The sequence below is a fragment of the Chenopodium quinoa genome, unplaced genomic scaffold, assembly GCF_001683475.1.
Source record: "Chenopodium quinoa cultivar QQ74 unplaced genomic scaffold, ASM168347v1, whole genome shotgun sequence".
In the NCBI taxonomy this organism is placed as follows: Eukaryota; Viridiplantae; Streptophyta; class Magnoliopsida; order Caryophyllales; family Amaranthaceae; genus Chenopodium; species Chenopodium quinoa.
Genome location: NW_018743977.1, coordinates 1517819 through 1531174, shown reverse-complemented (window position 1 = coordinate 1531174; position 13356 = coordinate 1517819). Strand labels below are relative to the sequence as shown.

Below are 13356 nucleotides of genomic sequence, written 5' to 3'. Positions count from 1 at the left end.
CATTTATTTTGTACTCCATTTAAAATAAAGTCATGTACAAAATACTCCCCGTTCTCTTTTAATTACAACGTAAGGGGATGAACAGGTATTTAAGGAGAGGAGGGAGATTCCAGGGATAGAGAGAGATAAAAAGAGGGACCTATGTTAACAAATCTGCTAATAAAGCAATGTTGCAAATTATGCCAATTACGTGAGGGGTTGAACAGTAACTTTTTAAGGGCGCAAAAATTGGCATAATATGCAAACATCCTTGTTTATTTACCCTTATTATCCCAAATTATGCCAATTTTTGCCCCCCTTAAATTGTATATCAGGCTGATTAAGGCAGCTTCTCATATTAATTGATGGCAAACACTTCAATCATTTGAGTTACTCATAATCTAATACCCAGTATATATATTCCAGTGTAAGTACAGAGGACACCACTTTTTTTATATGTCCTTCAAGCCCCTCTTTGTTAACGTAAAATCATTCACTCTCTCGTGAAGAGAGAGTCGCCACCACATGCTTGTAAAAACAATATCTATCAAACTGATCCATCAAGTTTGATGCTCATAAGTCGATTCTGTACAGTACCAAACTAGTCTGGAAGCTCGTTGAAGACATCCTTGCAAAATTCAGGTATCATGGCAGCCATTTCCCCTTTTTTTTTTTACTTGACCCCTCTTTGCTGGAAGTAGAAAAGTTTTTCTCCGGTTTTTAATGTGCTAGCTTCATGCTCAGATCGATAGGTGCAGCAGGATTCTTAACCTGTTTGTGAACAATAGATAATCAATGACAAAGCACAAACAGCAACCCTAGATAATAATATTATGACTAGTGTGATATACAATCATAAACAGATCACCAAGATGTTTTGAGATCAGAATAATATAACAATAATCGCATTAAATATCTTGCCTACTGATGTATCAGAAAGGTATTTCTTATACACAGCGATGTCAAGAGAGTCAGAAGTAATTAAATGTCGGATTTGGAGAGGGAAACTCTACAGTCTACACATACAACATAATGTGTTCTGAATGTTGGAACATGCAAGGAACATAAGATTTTTACTAAAAGGGGGAGACACTTAGTCATTCCCACTAAAGATAGAATTGTCTTGACTAGTTTACCACATGCCTAGTTATGACAATCTTAGCATATCCCTATGGACGGAGCTAATCAAAATAGAAGCAAAGGATAAGAGGAAAGGATATTAAATTTAAAAAAAAAAAAAAGGTTAAAGAGTCGGACTGTGAATCCATACTAATGTATTAAAAGGCGTTCCTAAGAAAGTCTATGTGTCACGTACACCCTTTCATTATGCCACATCACCCTTTCACTCAATTTCTTATTACGCCACGTCACCCACTCAACGCCACATGGCTTTCCCATATGTTTTTCATTGTATGTCATGCATTTATAATAAAAAAAAGTTCCCTACAAGATTTGAACATGCAAGCTCTAATTCTAGAATTGAGCGTCTTACTACAAAGGTATGTGATATTTTATGTTATTTTTTTTATACAAAAATATGTATAACAAATTTAATTACAAGAAAAAATGTAGTGACCGGGGCATCGCTCAGGCCCAAATACTAGTTTATACTCAAAATTGGGAAAGAAGTTACATAAGCAGCAATTCATAGCAACAAACCAGCAATTTAATGATGATCCAGTCTTAACGAGACAATAGATAGAGCAATAGGATCATTTTAAAACCAGCAGTTTTAGAATGATTAAAATGATCCAATCTTAACGAGACAATAGATAGAACAACTTTGGGACACTTCCTGTTTAACCATAAAAGATTAACAAGACAAAAATAAGGAGCTGAAACAAAACGAACTTCAAACTTCAACTATGAGATTGCCGTTTGACTCCCAAGTACTATTCCCATGATTAGTGATGGACTGATGGTCTATATGGTGCGTACAGGTGACCTCCCCCCCCCCCCCAAAAAAAAAAAAAAAAAAAAAAAAAAAAAGAGAGAGAGAAAAGGGAAAAAAATAATTAAAATAAAAAAAGCCGATAATAGTAGGTGGGCAGAAGATACTAGAGCTTGAGTCAACCAGTAGTCCACTAGTGATCTAGAGAAATAGCGATAGTGAATTATTCTAAAAACAGGATACAATTCCACCTCACCCCACCTTAAGTAACTTTGGGGGTGTTTGTTACATGGGAATTGAGGGTAGGATTGAGAGTCATAATCTCAATTGAACAAAGTCCCTTGTCTGTACTTTGTATGAAGGGATTGGGAACAAAACAAGTGAAGGGAATGGGAAATGCCCGGAGGGCTCAATTTCGACCATTTTCATACTCTGTGTGTGTGTGGTGGGGGGGGGGGGGGGTGGGGATTGGGATAGATCAGAAAGCTCTTTTGCGATTAAACAAAGGAAATGGAGAACAGCATTTAGAAGGGCAAACTGGTAAATTTGTTAGTTATTCCCAATCTATTTCCAACAGTACTCAAACAAGGACATAAGACTATTTTTATGTCCACCACCAATTTCCACTCCCCATCCCTAAACTCCCATTCCCAGTCCCTATACCCCATCACCAAGGTTGGTTTGGCTGGACTATGACTGCTGTTTTGCAACAATCCCTTCATTTCATTCTAAGATTACACATTCTAGAATTTGCCTATTCCAATAATGACAGATGTTGCATAGATAGAGCAACTCAGATTAAGAGTAAAGGAGGACAGAAAAAGGAGAAGTGAGGCAGATAAAAATATTTGAAATCCCATTTGAGAACCAACAACAAATAAAACATAGCTTTATTGTCAAAAGGATGAGGTCGTCGGCATGAACCTAGAATCTATCACTCGTGGTCATCCACCAAGATCCTTTTTCTCCATCTGTTTCTATCTAGTGCTACATGCTCTTGCAAACACACTATTTCATGTCACTCTTAACTCCTTTTTGAAATTTCCATTATCCCAATTCTTCACCTTACATTAGATGGTTGATTAAGAAACAGGATTCCTAAAAAATTTGTGACACTTCCTGCTTTACCATATAAGCATACATACAAAAGCTAAGGGCACTAAATTAGAAAATGCTTCCAACAAAATCCCACCCCAACAACGAGGTTGCCATTCATATCTCATGTATTCCCAGGGCTAGAGTATTAGTGATGCATATGGTGGGTTTGAGATATGTCATATCCGATATTTAGGGTCTATTGGCTACAACCCAAAAAGGGATATAAACTCCATTGTTCCAATTCAACACATCAGTCATACATAGTTCTAAAAGTGAAAGACTTAGCACATACAAACAACCAACAATATTTACAGGTACAATCAAATGAGCACAGCCAATTGGAATTCTGACTCTCCTTATATGAGCCTAAAATTTTGTCTCAATTGTTGCCTATACTGATGTATGAAATGACCGCCAGAATCCCCTGGAATTTTACTATTGGTTTCAAAAAGATAGAGGTCGTGTAGGTCATCCTGAAGGTCCTAGTAGAATTTTAATAAAAACTTATTAGCATTTCAAGTTCTCATCAGCCTGAGTTGGCTCCAAGTTAGCTAGGAGAGATTGCAATTAAATATGAAACTATGGTTAAGCAGGTGCACTTTAGCTTGTTTTGTCAGAGAGTAGAAAACTATTCCCATCCTCCATATGCGGATATGCCTAATAGCCTTCCTTGTTGGCTTCAAATTAGAAAACATGGAGGATGCAGTCTGAAATAAAACTCAATAAATTAGTTTGTCAAAAGCAAAATGGACATTAAGTACAATTCAGTTGGTCATTTCTTCTGCTCCAAGCTACTATTTATAAAACCCGGAGCTTTTGGCTTTCATTGCCTAGGCAACAGTGTCTTTAATTTTTCATATGGTAATATCAGATTGGTATTGATATTTGTAAATAAGAATTAAGAACATCCATTTTTTGAAGAATGTGTAATAGAATAACATTAGGAAGGGTAATTTGGGAAGTCTAGTACTTTTAGGTTAGTAGTCCTTAGCCTTAGTATAAATAGGGGATAGTATATGAGGAAATAGGTTGAAAGTAGTAATCTCAAGTTACTAGGAGAGTGATGACCTAAAGGTATCAAGAGAGTAATAGCCTCAAGCTATTAACCTATCACCTTTGTATCAAATTCTGCCAATATCAATCAAAATTCCAAGCTTTCATCTTTATTCATTTGTTTTCTTCAATCAGAAAAATTATGCCAGAAAATCAGTTCATAACAGGATGCATCAGTAAATTTTGTGTCTGCGTGTGGTGGTGGGGGGGAGGAGCTCTCAATTTCAATATTCTCATGCCTGTTTCACATAGCAGCTTATCAACTTCAATATTCCCGTTTCATTGCACTTTAATATTTTCAAAGAGTTCTAGTCGGGGCTGGAAGAGTAGGTGTAGGTTAAGGAGAACACTGGAATGGCATTGTGTGCTTATAGCTGTTATAATAATACAATATTGCAGGAATGTATGCACAGCTGATGGGGCCAGAGAAAAGGTCGTATTTAAGTTGGCATAGAAACACTTTATTAAGCCCAAGCATAGATTTATAGTTTGGCTTGCTATGCTTGGAAGACTGCAGACTAGACAACAATCGTTTAAGCTTCACTTCAGTGAGACTGATAGCTGTGGCATTTTGGTGAGGAGTGAGTCAAACAAACATCTATTCTTGAATACAAAAATCAATCAGTGCATTCAGAGGATCAAAGAATGGTTTGGAATTAAGGCCGTGACTAATGATTTCTATCTCAATTTGAGAATTGAGATGGGTCAGTAAAAGAGCAAGGAAATCTCATTTTTGGGGAAAAGTTGAAATAGCAAATGTGGCTGCTACAATGTACACACTCAAATGTCAGAGATGAAGCTATATGGTGTTGTAAAATTTCCCACTATTAGTATTTTAGGTATAAAGGTGTCCAGAGCACAGTGAAGAATAGATATTACAGTAGTATCTTAGGTATAATGGTGTCCAAAGCTGATAGAGTTTGATTTGTAATCATTAGGATAAGCTGTAAGATTGATTATTGTGAATTTGTGATGTGTTGCAACGCTTATGCTTGTATGATGTTAGCAGGTTCTTGAGAGGGGGGTCCTTGAGTTTGTCCCCTCATATGGATTCTTGTTTGTATGATTGATTTTGGCAATAATATATCTTACTAATTAAATAAAACAACATATTATTTTTTACAAGAAAACCAAACCCACCCCAAATTGCAGGTTAAAAGTAACTTTTGAACACAAATTTGATCACGGTCAAAGATCTAAAAATGGAAGAAGCTAGCAAATAAATTAAAGAAGATTTATCAGCCTTATAACTGCAATAGTGAGTCATGAAATTGCAGCACAAAAGAATCAAGGCAAAAATTATCACATAGATGAAACAGACATGGTCACCAGAAAGAAAATACTTTTGAGGCAAATGAAATAGCTAAAAGAAGAAGATTTTGTACTTATTGGAAACAGGATGGTACAAAATCAATTTGCACAAAAGGTGTCAATGAAAAGATAAAGAAATTGAGTCACACCTCTAAAATTACCATGAAAGATACTGGCAGTGATAGGAGGTAATTGTGAAGGTTTATACTGCTTTATGAGGGTTAAATTGATCACTAAAAAACACTGCGTAGCTCTGCAAAGAGTACCAACATAAACAAGCAAGCAAGACAGAACATATTATGAGAATATTGTTCAGATTTCTCTGAGTAAGTTTTTCTATCACTCCATAACCTTTTCATGTTTATATGATATACTATTTCCTCCTGTGAAACAATTCTACTAGTCCAGCATCAATTATTCTCTGAATTTTAATCAAATTATGTTCCACTGAGCCTCACAATGCTTCACCCTCAAGGCATTAGTAATTGTAAATCCACCAACATACAGCCTTCTAAGTTCTAACCCTTACATCATTATACATACATAGTGTGAAATAAGTCCTTTTCTTTGTTGTGAGAGGGTTGTTAGGCATCCTTATATTCATGCGTTGGCTATATCCTCAACTAACCATTATCAGACAATTATAATTCAAGTCCTTACCAATAACCAGCATAAGCAAGCACTCAAATCGTATTAATGCAACATGAAAATAAAACTCATGGCATCTTCAAGGAAATACCTGAATATACGGCTAGGTGTTTGCAGCAGCTTTATCTCCAATAAGCATACAATTAAAAAAAGCCTTGGTACTAAGGAGTAGTTCAAGACTTCAAATTTGCCAAAATGTCTCCAGATGAATAAGAAATTTCCAACCTGAAATTCAAAAACTGGCTAAAAAATAAGAAAATATAATAAATAACTTATCTGCTTGATCCCAAAATTAACTAAGAATTTGCTCATTAGTATAATTCCTCTCAAAGTCTACATTATAGGTCATTACACAATGGCTCAAGGAGTTAGGAGGGCAGAGTAAAAAATTACAACTATACACAATTGACAATTTCACTCTTTCAACTATTCCATCCCCACCTCCACTCCCCTAAAACCCCACTTAATGCATATAACACTACAATCAATAGAAAAGAATTAACAAGATCCATTGTCTATGTTTAGTCATATGATATACTCACATTTTACACTCTGATTAATCAAGAAATAATAGTCTGCAAGCTTTCATCAGCCGATGATAGTAATTCCCTATTGTGTGGTCTTGAGAGAGCTTCATGCTCACAACCAGATGGCATGATAGGCCGAATATTTCCTGGATTCAGTGGAAACAGGAAATTGTAGTAGCCATCCATCATAGCATTTAAATTGCAAGTTTCTGCGACCTTTGGAATCTGCGCGCAATGTATCATATAAGCATTAGTATATGCACAGATCACCCCCTCCGGCCCTCCCCCTCCCTAGACATAGAAAAACAAGAAAAATGAATGAAAGATAAGCAAGAACAGCAGAAAATGATGATTCCAAACTGATCATACAAGTAATGATTAAGCTGATATGATTATCAATATGTGCACTTCTGAACATAGAAAGCTAGACCATATGTTCAAGAATCAGCCAATTTAGTAGTTATAGAACTCAGAAAGTACATATCAGTATTTTCACAATCCAGTTGTTACATCGCATCCATATATTTCAAAAAAAAAAAAAAAAAGAAAAAAAAAAAAAAAAGAAGACCTACGTTATCATTTTGCTTGTTCAGTATAACCATTATAGCTTTTAATAGTCTTGATGTGATGTACTAACAACAAATCACCGACATCCAATATGGTGTTCTACTGCTCTATATTACAGAAATGAAAAATGTCAAGTTACATGTACGGAGTAGGAGTTTGCACCCTTATTTTTGTTGCATGCCTTAGGGTACAGCTAAGGCATGACCACAAGAATTTTACTGATTAAAAGGTTTGAGCAAAATTGCCTTACGTAAGTGGTTTGAAAGAAACATGTAAAGCATAGCATACTGGTGATTCTTAAGAAAGTATTATCTATTATGTCTTCTAGGTGCACTAATCTAATTTTATCCCTGTTTAAGTGTTTATGCAACAAACCGACTTAAACGGAGGGGTAATATTGGTAGTGCATAATAAATCTGTTAGGATTAGCTTCGAGAGGAAGCAAGGGGTTAGTTTGTTGACTTTGTTCTATATATACTGAAGATTAGAGAGGCGGAGAGCATGGGAAATAGAGTGAAAAGTACTTGGTTCTAGGGAGTTACCAAGTCACTCCTTGAAATCTATCTTCTGTTTTGCTGTAATTTTCTGAATATATCGATCAAAGCTCTTCTTCCTTATTTAAATTTCATCAAAATTATGTCAATCTAAGTCAGTTCAAATAGTTAGTTAATCTGGACAAGATGCAGTCGCAGACAGAATATATAGTGGCATCTGAATCTATGTCTGGAGACTCTGGACACCATGAATTCTTTCTTCGAAGCAGGTTCTCATTCCAAGACACGTAAGAAGTCTCATGAAGGTCAACTCGGAAACTCAAAATGATTGGCAAGACCTTGCATAACATGAATCTTTAAAGTCCCAAGACGACCTTTTCTCTCTACTATACATTAATCACTTTAAATACCCACAAACTTTTTCTTATACTTCTTAATTATATAAATGTTGATAACACACAAGAGAATTTATATTTTTTTAATTAATATAGATTGATTGTTTCTGAATTTGCTTTCCTGATTTTTATAAGAATTACGTTTTTGAAATCCTCAACTTCCACGTTTTCGTTTCTTTTATATGTTTCCATAGCTCTCATCTCTAATTGTCCTCATTAAAATTAGTTAACATCTACTTCTTCAGGACATATCAAAATTTAGATTCTCTTCACTTGCTTATGAAGACTGAGCTATCTTGCATCATGTAACCCCTATGATCCTACCTGCTATCCAGTGTCCATAATCCGACATGGTGTATTGGTGTCTCACTGAGGAGATAACTGTAAAGCCTTTGCATAACTAATGCATATATAGGTCACCAACATACCATAATCTCTCATCGAGAACGTTATACATTCAAAATTGAACAATTAAAATTACCAATAATACAGCAATAACCAGCTGAAATGTTTATTAGCTGGACTTGAAAGTAATGGGTTTTTGTGATATAGGCTCACTTCTTCAGACCCTAGCCAATGTATTCAAGGTGAAGTTGATATTATTTTTCTCTCAGCCTAGTGGTTTCAATAGAGTTGGGTTCGAAATGTTATAGCCTGAGCTGATATATTTATCAGAAAAGAGGGGGGGGGGGTGGCTGGGTGCTAAAATTGATTCTTTATTTGATGTATGAGCTACTGTTATACTCCATAGGGCGTAGGATTTAGCCAATTTCAACTTAAAATCATCATATAAATCTCATAAGTGCAATAGATACTCTTACACTTATTTAGATTTCAAGGAAAGAAAAAATAAGGAAGACAAGAGAAGGGAAGAGAGAGGCTAGGAAGAGAAGTAGCATTTTATTCTTTTATTTAATAAGTAGAAATTAAGCTATGATTTCAAGCACACAGAATTCACACTAAAGAGTTAACTTTAACATATCAAGCATTGAGCAAAATAGAAGCTTAAAGGATCCTCTCACATAGAGAGAGAGAGAGAGAGAGAGAGAGAGAGAGAGAGAGAGAGAGAGAGAGAGACTCCTTTCTTTCTTTATTTTCTTTATTTCTGTTTATATATATATTCGATTTTACAAATAAACCGAAATTAAAACTACGATCTTGAAGCTTATTTATCGTAGTAGATGGAAATAGAGGATACCCATTCAGTGACTTAGGCACTGTATGTTCCCAAAATGGGCACTATCGGGTCAGATGAATTCAATAACAGACACCTGTTGGCATTCCAACCTTCCTTCTACTTTCAAAGCCTATCCGAAATAGAGGAGGAAGAAGAAGCGGCAGCAGAAAGAAAGGATAGGTCACAAATTCCCAACTAATCTAGAGACAAGAGAATAACTTCATTCAACACTCATCGACAAGCTAATGAAGTATCACCTTATTGCATATAATTAGGAAGATCCCATTAAGCTAACCAACACTAAAACATAAACACTACCCTAACCATTTAACAGAATTTTCAAATGTTAGTTTAGCATAATGAATATTGTGGTATGATGGGGTGTAAGAAATATACACAGCATGACTCAGCATGGCCATGCTGTGCAGCATATGCGCAACTCGCAGGTGTAACTAGAGTACTCTCTCATTCCCTAAAAAATTACCCCAAACCCAATTATTAAGAACCAAGTTAAAATTTAGTGCACATGGGTGGGGACAATTATTGATGAGGAGATAGATAGAGAGAGCAAGTAGGGTGCAAGTAGGAAAACTTACCAGATAGGGTATGGGGTTTAGGGACATCAATTTTTAGTATATGCGGCAATCTATTTGGGAAGAAGGGAGTATTAAGCAACAGGCGTAACAGTGGTCTTTAGTAAACCTTTAGGGTAGGTGCTCTTGCATCACTATTCAATCTTAGATGTGCACTGGCCATCCTAGCTGTTTCCCCTTCAAAATACATTCTCGCTAGAAGAATTAATTGGATGCATGGGTAAATTTCTATTTTAAGAAGTTGAGCAAAATATTAGATTTTGGCTGTTGTGAACATGGCAGGAAAACACATTGATCAAACCTGTTTGAGGAGATGAATATAGATTTTGAAGTACACATGAACAGAAAAATTAGTCAGAGATCTAGAGGAGTCCAGGCTCCAAGTTTTCCCACATACATGTTTCCACAAATTGAATAAGAGTCTTAAATCATCACCCTGATAGATTGTCCATCTCAAGCTGCATTGGTGGTGGTTAAACCAAAATGCCTGGACTTGCTAGGCTTGGTTACCTAATTACTTTCTCAATCAAATCTAGTATCTTCCTTGTTTACTATGATGTACGCAGCCAAACTCATTAACCATTCATTTGACTTAAAGGAGCACAAATATCTATTTGATAAGTTGCGTATTTAAACTTTGATCATGTAGAACCTTTTTGCCTGAGTGGGTCAAACATCAAGCACTCTGATCTACACGAACTCACAAACCCATCAATTGCCAAAAGTTGACAGTCTTGACACTTATTCTTCTCTTGTGAAATCAGGAAGTAAGAACTTAAGAAGTTATGCCCCCATTCAAATTCAAATACAATGAAGTGAAAAAGAACACACATTGCTTGTATATCTTACTGCATAGGTTCAATCAATGCATAAAAATGTATCAGGAAAAAAGGCTGATCTATACTATACCAGAAAAATAAGCATAAAAAAAATCAACGAATAATGAAAAAGAAAAGAGTAATGCTACCTGATAAATGTCTCGCATATATGCATGAAGATTGGTATACTCCACTATCTTTTTCTTTGTGCACTTGAACATAACATTATAAACAAGATCAAATCTGATTAAGGTAGTGAACAAGCAGACATCAGCAATTGTCAATGACTCTCCACAAAGGTATCGGGAATGCTCCAAATGATCCTCTAACGTGTCTAGTGTGCCAAACAAGTCACTCACAGCTGCATCATAAGCCTCTTGAGTTTGAGCAAACCCACACCTACCATAAAATACATCATGCTAATATCATTATGCATTCTATCCAGTCACAGTACATACAAATCACAAAACAATGCCAACTAAATGGTCTAAATTCATTGATCATCAATCAGATAATTATTCAATTTAACAATAGTCTATCAATAACACAATAAGCAAACCAAATTAACTTCCAATTATTATAGATACAAGTATAGACAATCACCTATAGACCCCATCATTGAACATTAAGAAGTATATCAACCAATTAATAATACAATTCCTATAGCATATATAATTTCAAGGCATATATAGCTGATTACCTATAGACCCCATTGTTCACATAAGGATAAATAACGCGATTCCACTCCTCAATCCTCCCCTTCAACGAGGGAGGTTCGAGGTCCAACCCCGCATTCGTGGCCAATTCATTAAACCCAGAATTAAGCAATTGAACAATATCATAACTCTCATTACACACAACCTCCTTCTTTTCCACATCCCACAACATAGGCACAGTAGACCTCCCATCATACCCATCTTTCCTAAGCTTATAAACCTCCTTCAAAGTCTTACACCCATTTGCATTATCATCAGTACCCATCACCCCATCAAAAACCCACAACCCATCAACACCCGGCGATGCTACCGACACCGGAACCACCTCCTCAAGACCCTTTAGAGCCCTAACAATGAGGGTCCTATGAGCCCAAGGACAAGGAAGACCCACATAGAGATGGAGGATAGTTAGGTTATGGCGGGAAAGGTTGTTGATTTTGGCGCGAAATTGAGAGGTGGGTCTTGAGTAACTACCAGTGGGGTCAGAAGGGGCGAGTTGGGACATCATTAGAAGCCACGTGGTGGTCCAGATTGATCGGACGGTGGAGATGAGGAGTTGGGGTGGAAGGGTTTTGGACCATAGGAGTTTAGTGAGGTTGGTGAGGAGAGTTTGGACATTGTTTGGGGTGGTTGAAGTTGGTGGTGTCGTGGGGCGGTTGACGGAGTTTATAGGGCGGAAGTTGCGGCGGAGATGTTGGGAATTGGTGGGTTTAGTGGTGGTGATTTTGGTGGTGAGAAATGGTGGAGATTGGAGGAAAGTAGTGGACATGGTTGTGAGAATGGTTTTCAAATTTCAATTGTGTTTTGGTCGTTTTTTAGGGTCTAAGAACTAAGATTACCGAGAAGTCTTTTGGTAGATTGGATGATGTAACATTCAAAGTCTCAAGAGCAATTAACTATTGGATGGTTTGTTATATTTGGATTGGGATTGGAATTGGAATTGGAATTGGAATTGGAATATCATGATCCGAACATAAATTACTTACTTTGTTTAAAATTGTAATTAAGTTTGCATTTATCAATTATATATAAATATATATATATTTTTAACCATATAGTAACTTTTTTTTTTTTGACAATAGCAAAGGAAACTAAAACAAAACCTACAACAAATTCAAAAGGTTAGTCCGACATTTTCTAGCAATGTCGTTCGCCTTTTGGACTTGATCACGCTGTACCTTCAAAATCGAGCACCTTTGAAATGATGCCCCCAATACTCTTAACTCCTTAAGTAACCAAGATATCGAATAATCCTTACCATGATTCCCTTGTAAGTTGGTCAAAAGACCAATTGAGTTAGATAAAACAAGAATTCCTTGTTTACCTTTCGCTCGGGCCCATTTCATTGCCTCTAGGCAAGCCCAAGCTTCACATTGAATGGCTGAAGCGGCCACTCCATGCTTTCCACCCTCGTCCATTGCATTGCCCTGTTGAATACTCTTAACTGCCCAACCTATCCCTGCTATAGTAACATTGTTGATGTGGTGTTAATCTAATGTAATATATATAAATTTATATTTGTAATTATTAGTTAAATTGTATTTATTTAGGATACTTAACGATTATTTGTTTATGTAATGACATACAATTAGATGTTGTATACTTATAGATGGCTTTGGTTATTTTTGGAGATGATGAAAAAATTCCAATGCATAGACTTGATTTTATATCGCAACAATTTTTCATTTATTGGTAACTATATTAATTTATTTTATATAAATGTAGAGATTTAATTTATATCAATTTCAGTTTGGCTAACATTTCACGGTTTAATTTATCCATTGATGTAGTAGGTTGGTTGTGGACGAGGTTGGTGATTGTATCGAAATGAAAGATATGGTAAAACAATGAATAATAATTTAGGATTTAAATTATTAAAAAACTAGATGGAAGCCCGTATGATGCACGGTTTTTTCATCTAAGATTTTTAATTATTTGATATATTGTATTTAATAATTTCAGAAAAAATTTAAATTTTTTAATTTTTATTTTTTTTACTATAATTTATAATGAATCTATTAAATACAAATAAAATCTTTACATTTATATAAAATAAATCAATATATTTACCAAGAAATGAAAAATTGTT

General features: G+C 35.6%; 1 protein-coding gene across 3 annotated transcripts; it reads right to left on the bottom strand.

Moving 5' to 3' along the window:
- Positions 1-66: 66 nt before the first annotated feature.
- Positions 67-12195, bottom strand: LOC110689721 (glutathionyl-hydroquinone reductase YqjG-like). Of its 3 annotated transcripts, none has more exons than XR_002504941.1 (5): positions 11252-12195; positions 10701-10950; positions 6523-6732; positions 6072-6219; positions 67-750 (listed from the first exon to the last, which is right to left on the bottom strand). XR_002504941.1 is itself a non-coding variant. In XM_021866503.1 (3 exons), exons 1-3 carry the CDS (start codon positions 12034-12036, stop codon positions 6541-6543), a joined length of 1227 nt encoding a protein of 408 aa, XP_021722195.1. In that variant the 5' UTR covers positions 12037-12195; the 3' UTR covers positions 6261-6540. The 3 variants fall into 3 exon arrangements, 1 of the variants encoding a protein (XP_021722195.1); XR_002504940.1 differs by having other exon boundaries at positions 6072-6205; positions 11252-12194; XM_021866503.1 differs by lacking the exons at positions 67-750; positions 6072-6219 and having other exon boundaries at positions 6261-6732.
- Positions 12196-13356: the final 1161 nt, after the last annotated feature.

Bases quoted from the DNA above. Each gene is read 5' to 3' on its own strand.
- LOC110689721 (XM_021866503.1), bottom strand. From the start codon at position 12,036: ATGTCCACTACTTTCCTCCAATCTCCACCATTTCTCACCACCAAAATC. The intron at 10,951-11,251 runs GTAATCAGCTAT...ATTTTATGGTAG, and splicing joins GTGAACAATGGGGTCTATAG to GTGTGGGTTTGCTCAAACTC. The intron at 6,733-10,700 runs GTAGCATTACTC...CATTGCGCGCAG, and splicing joins ATATGCGAGACATTTATCAG to ATTCCAAAGGTCGCAGAAAC.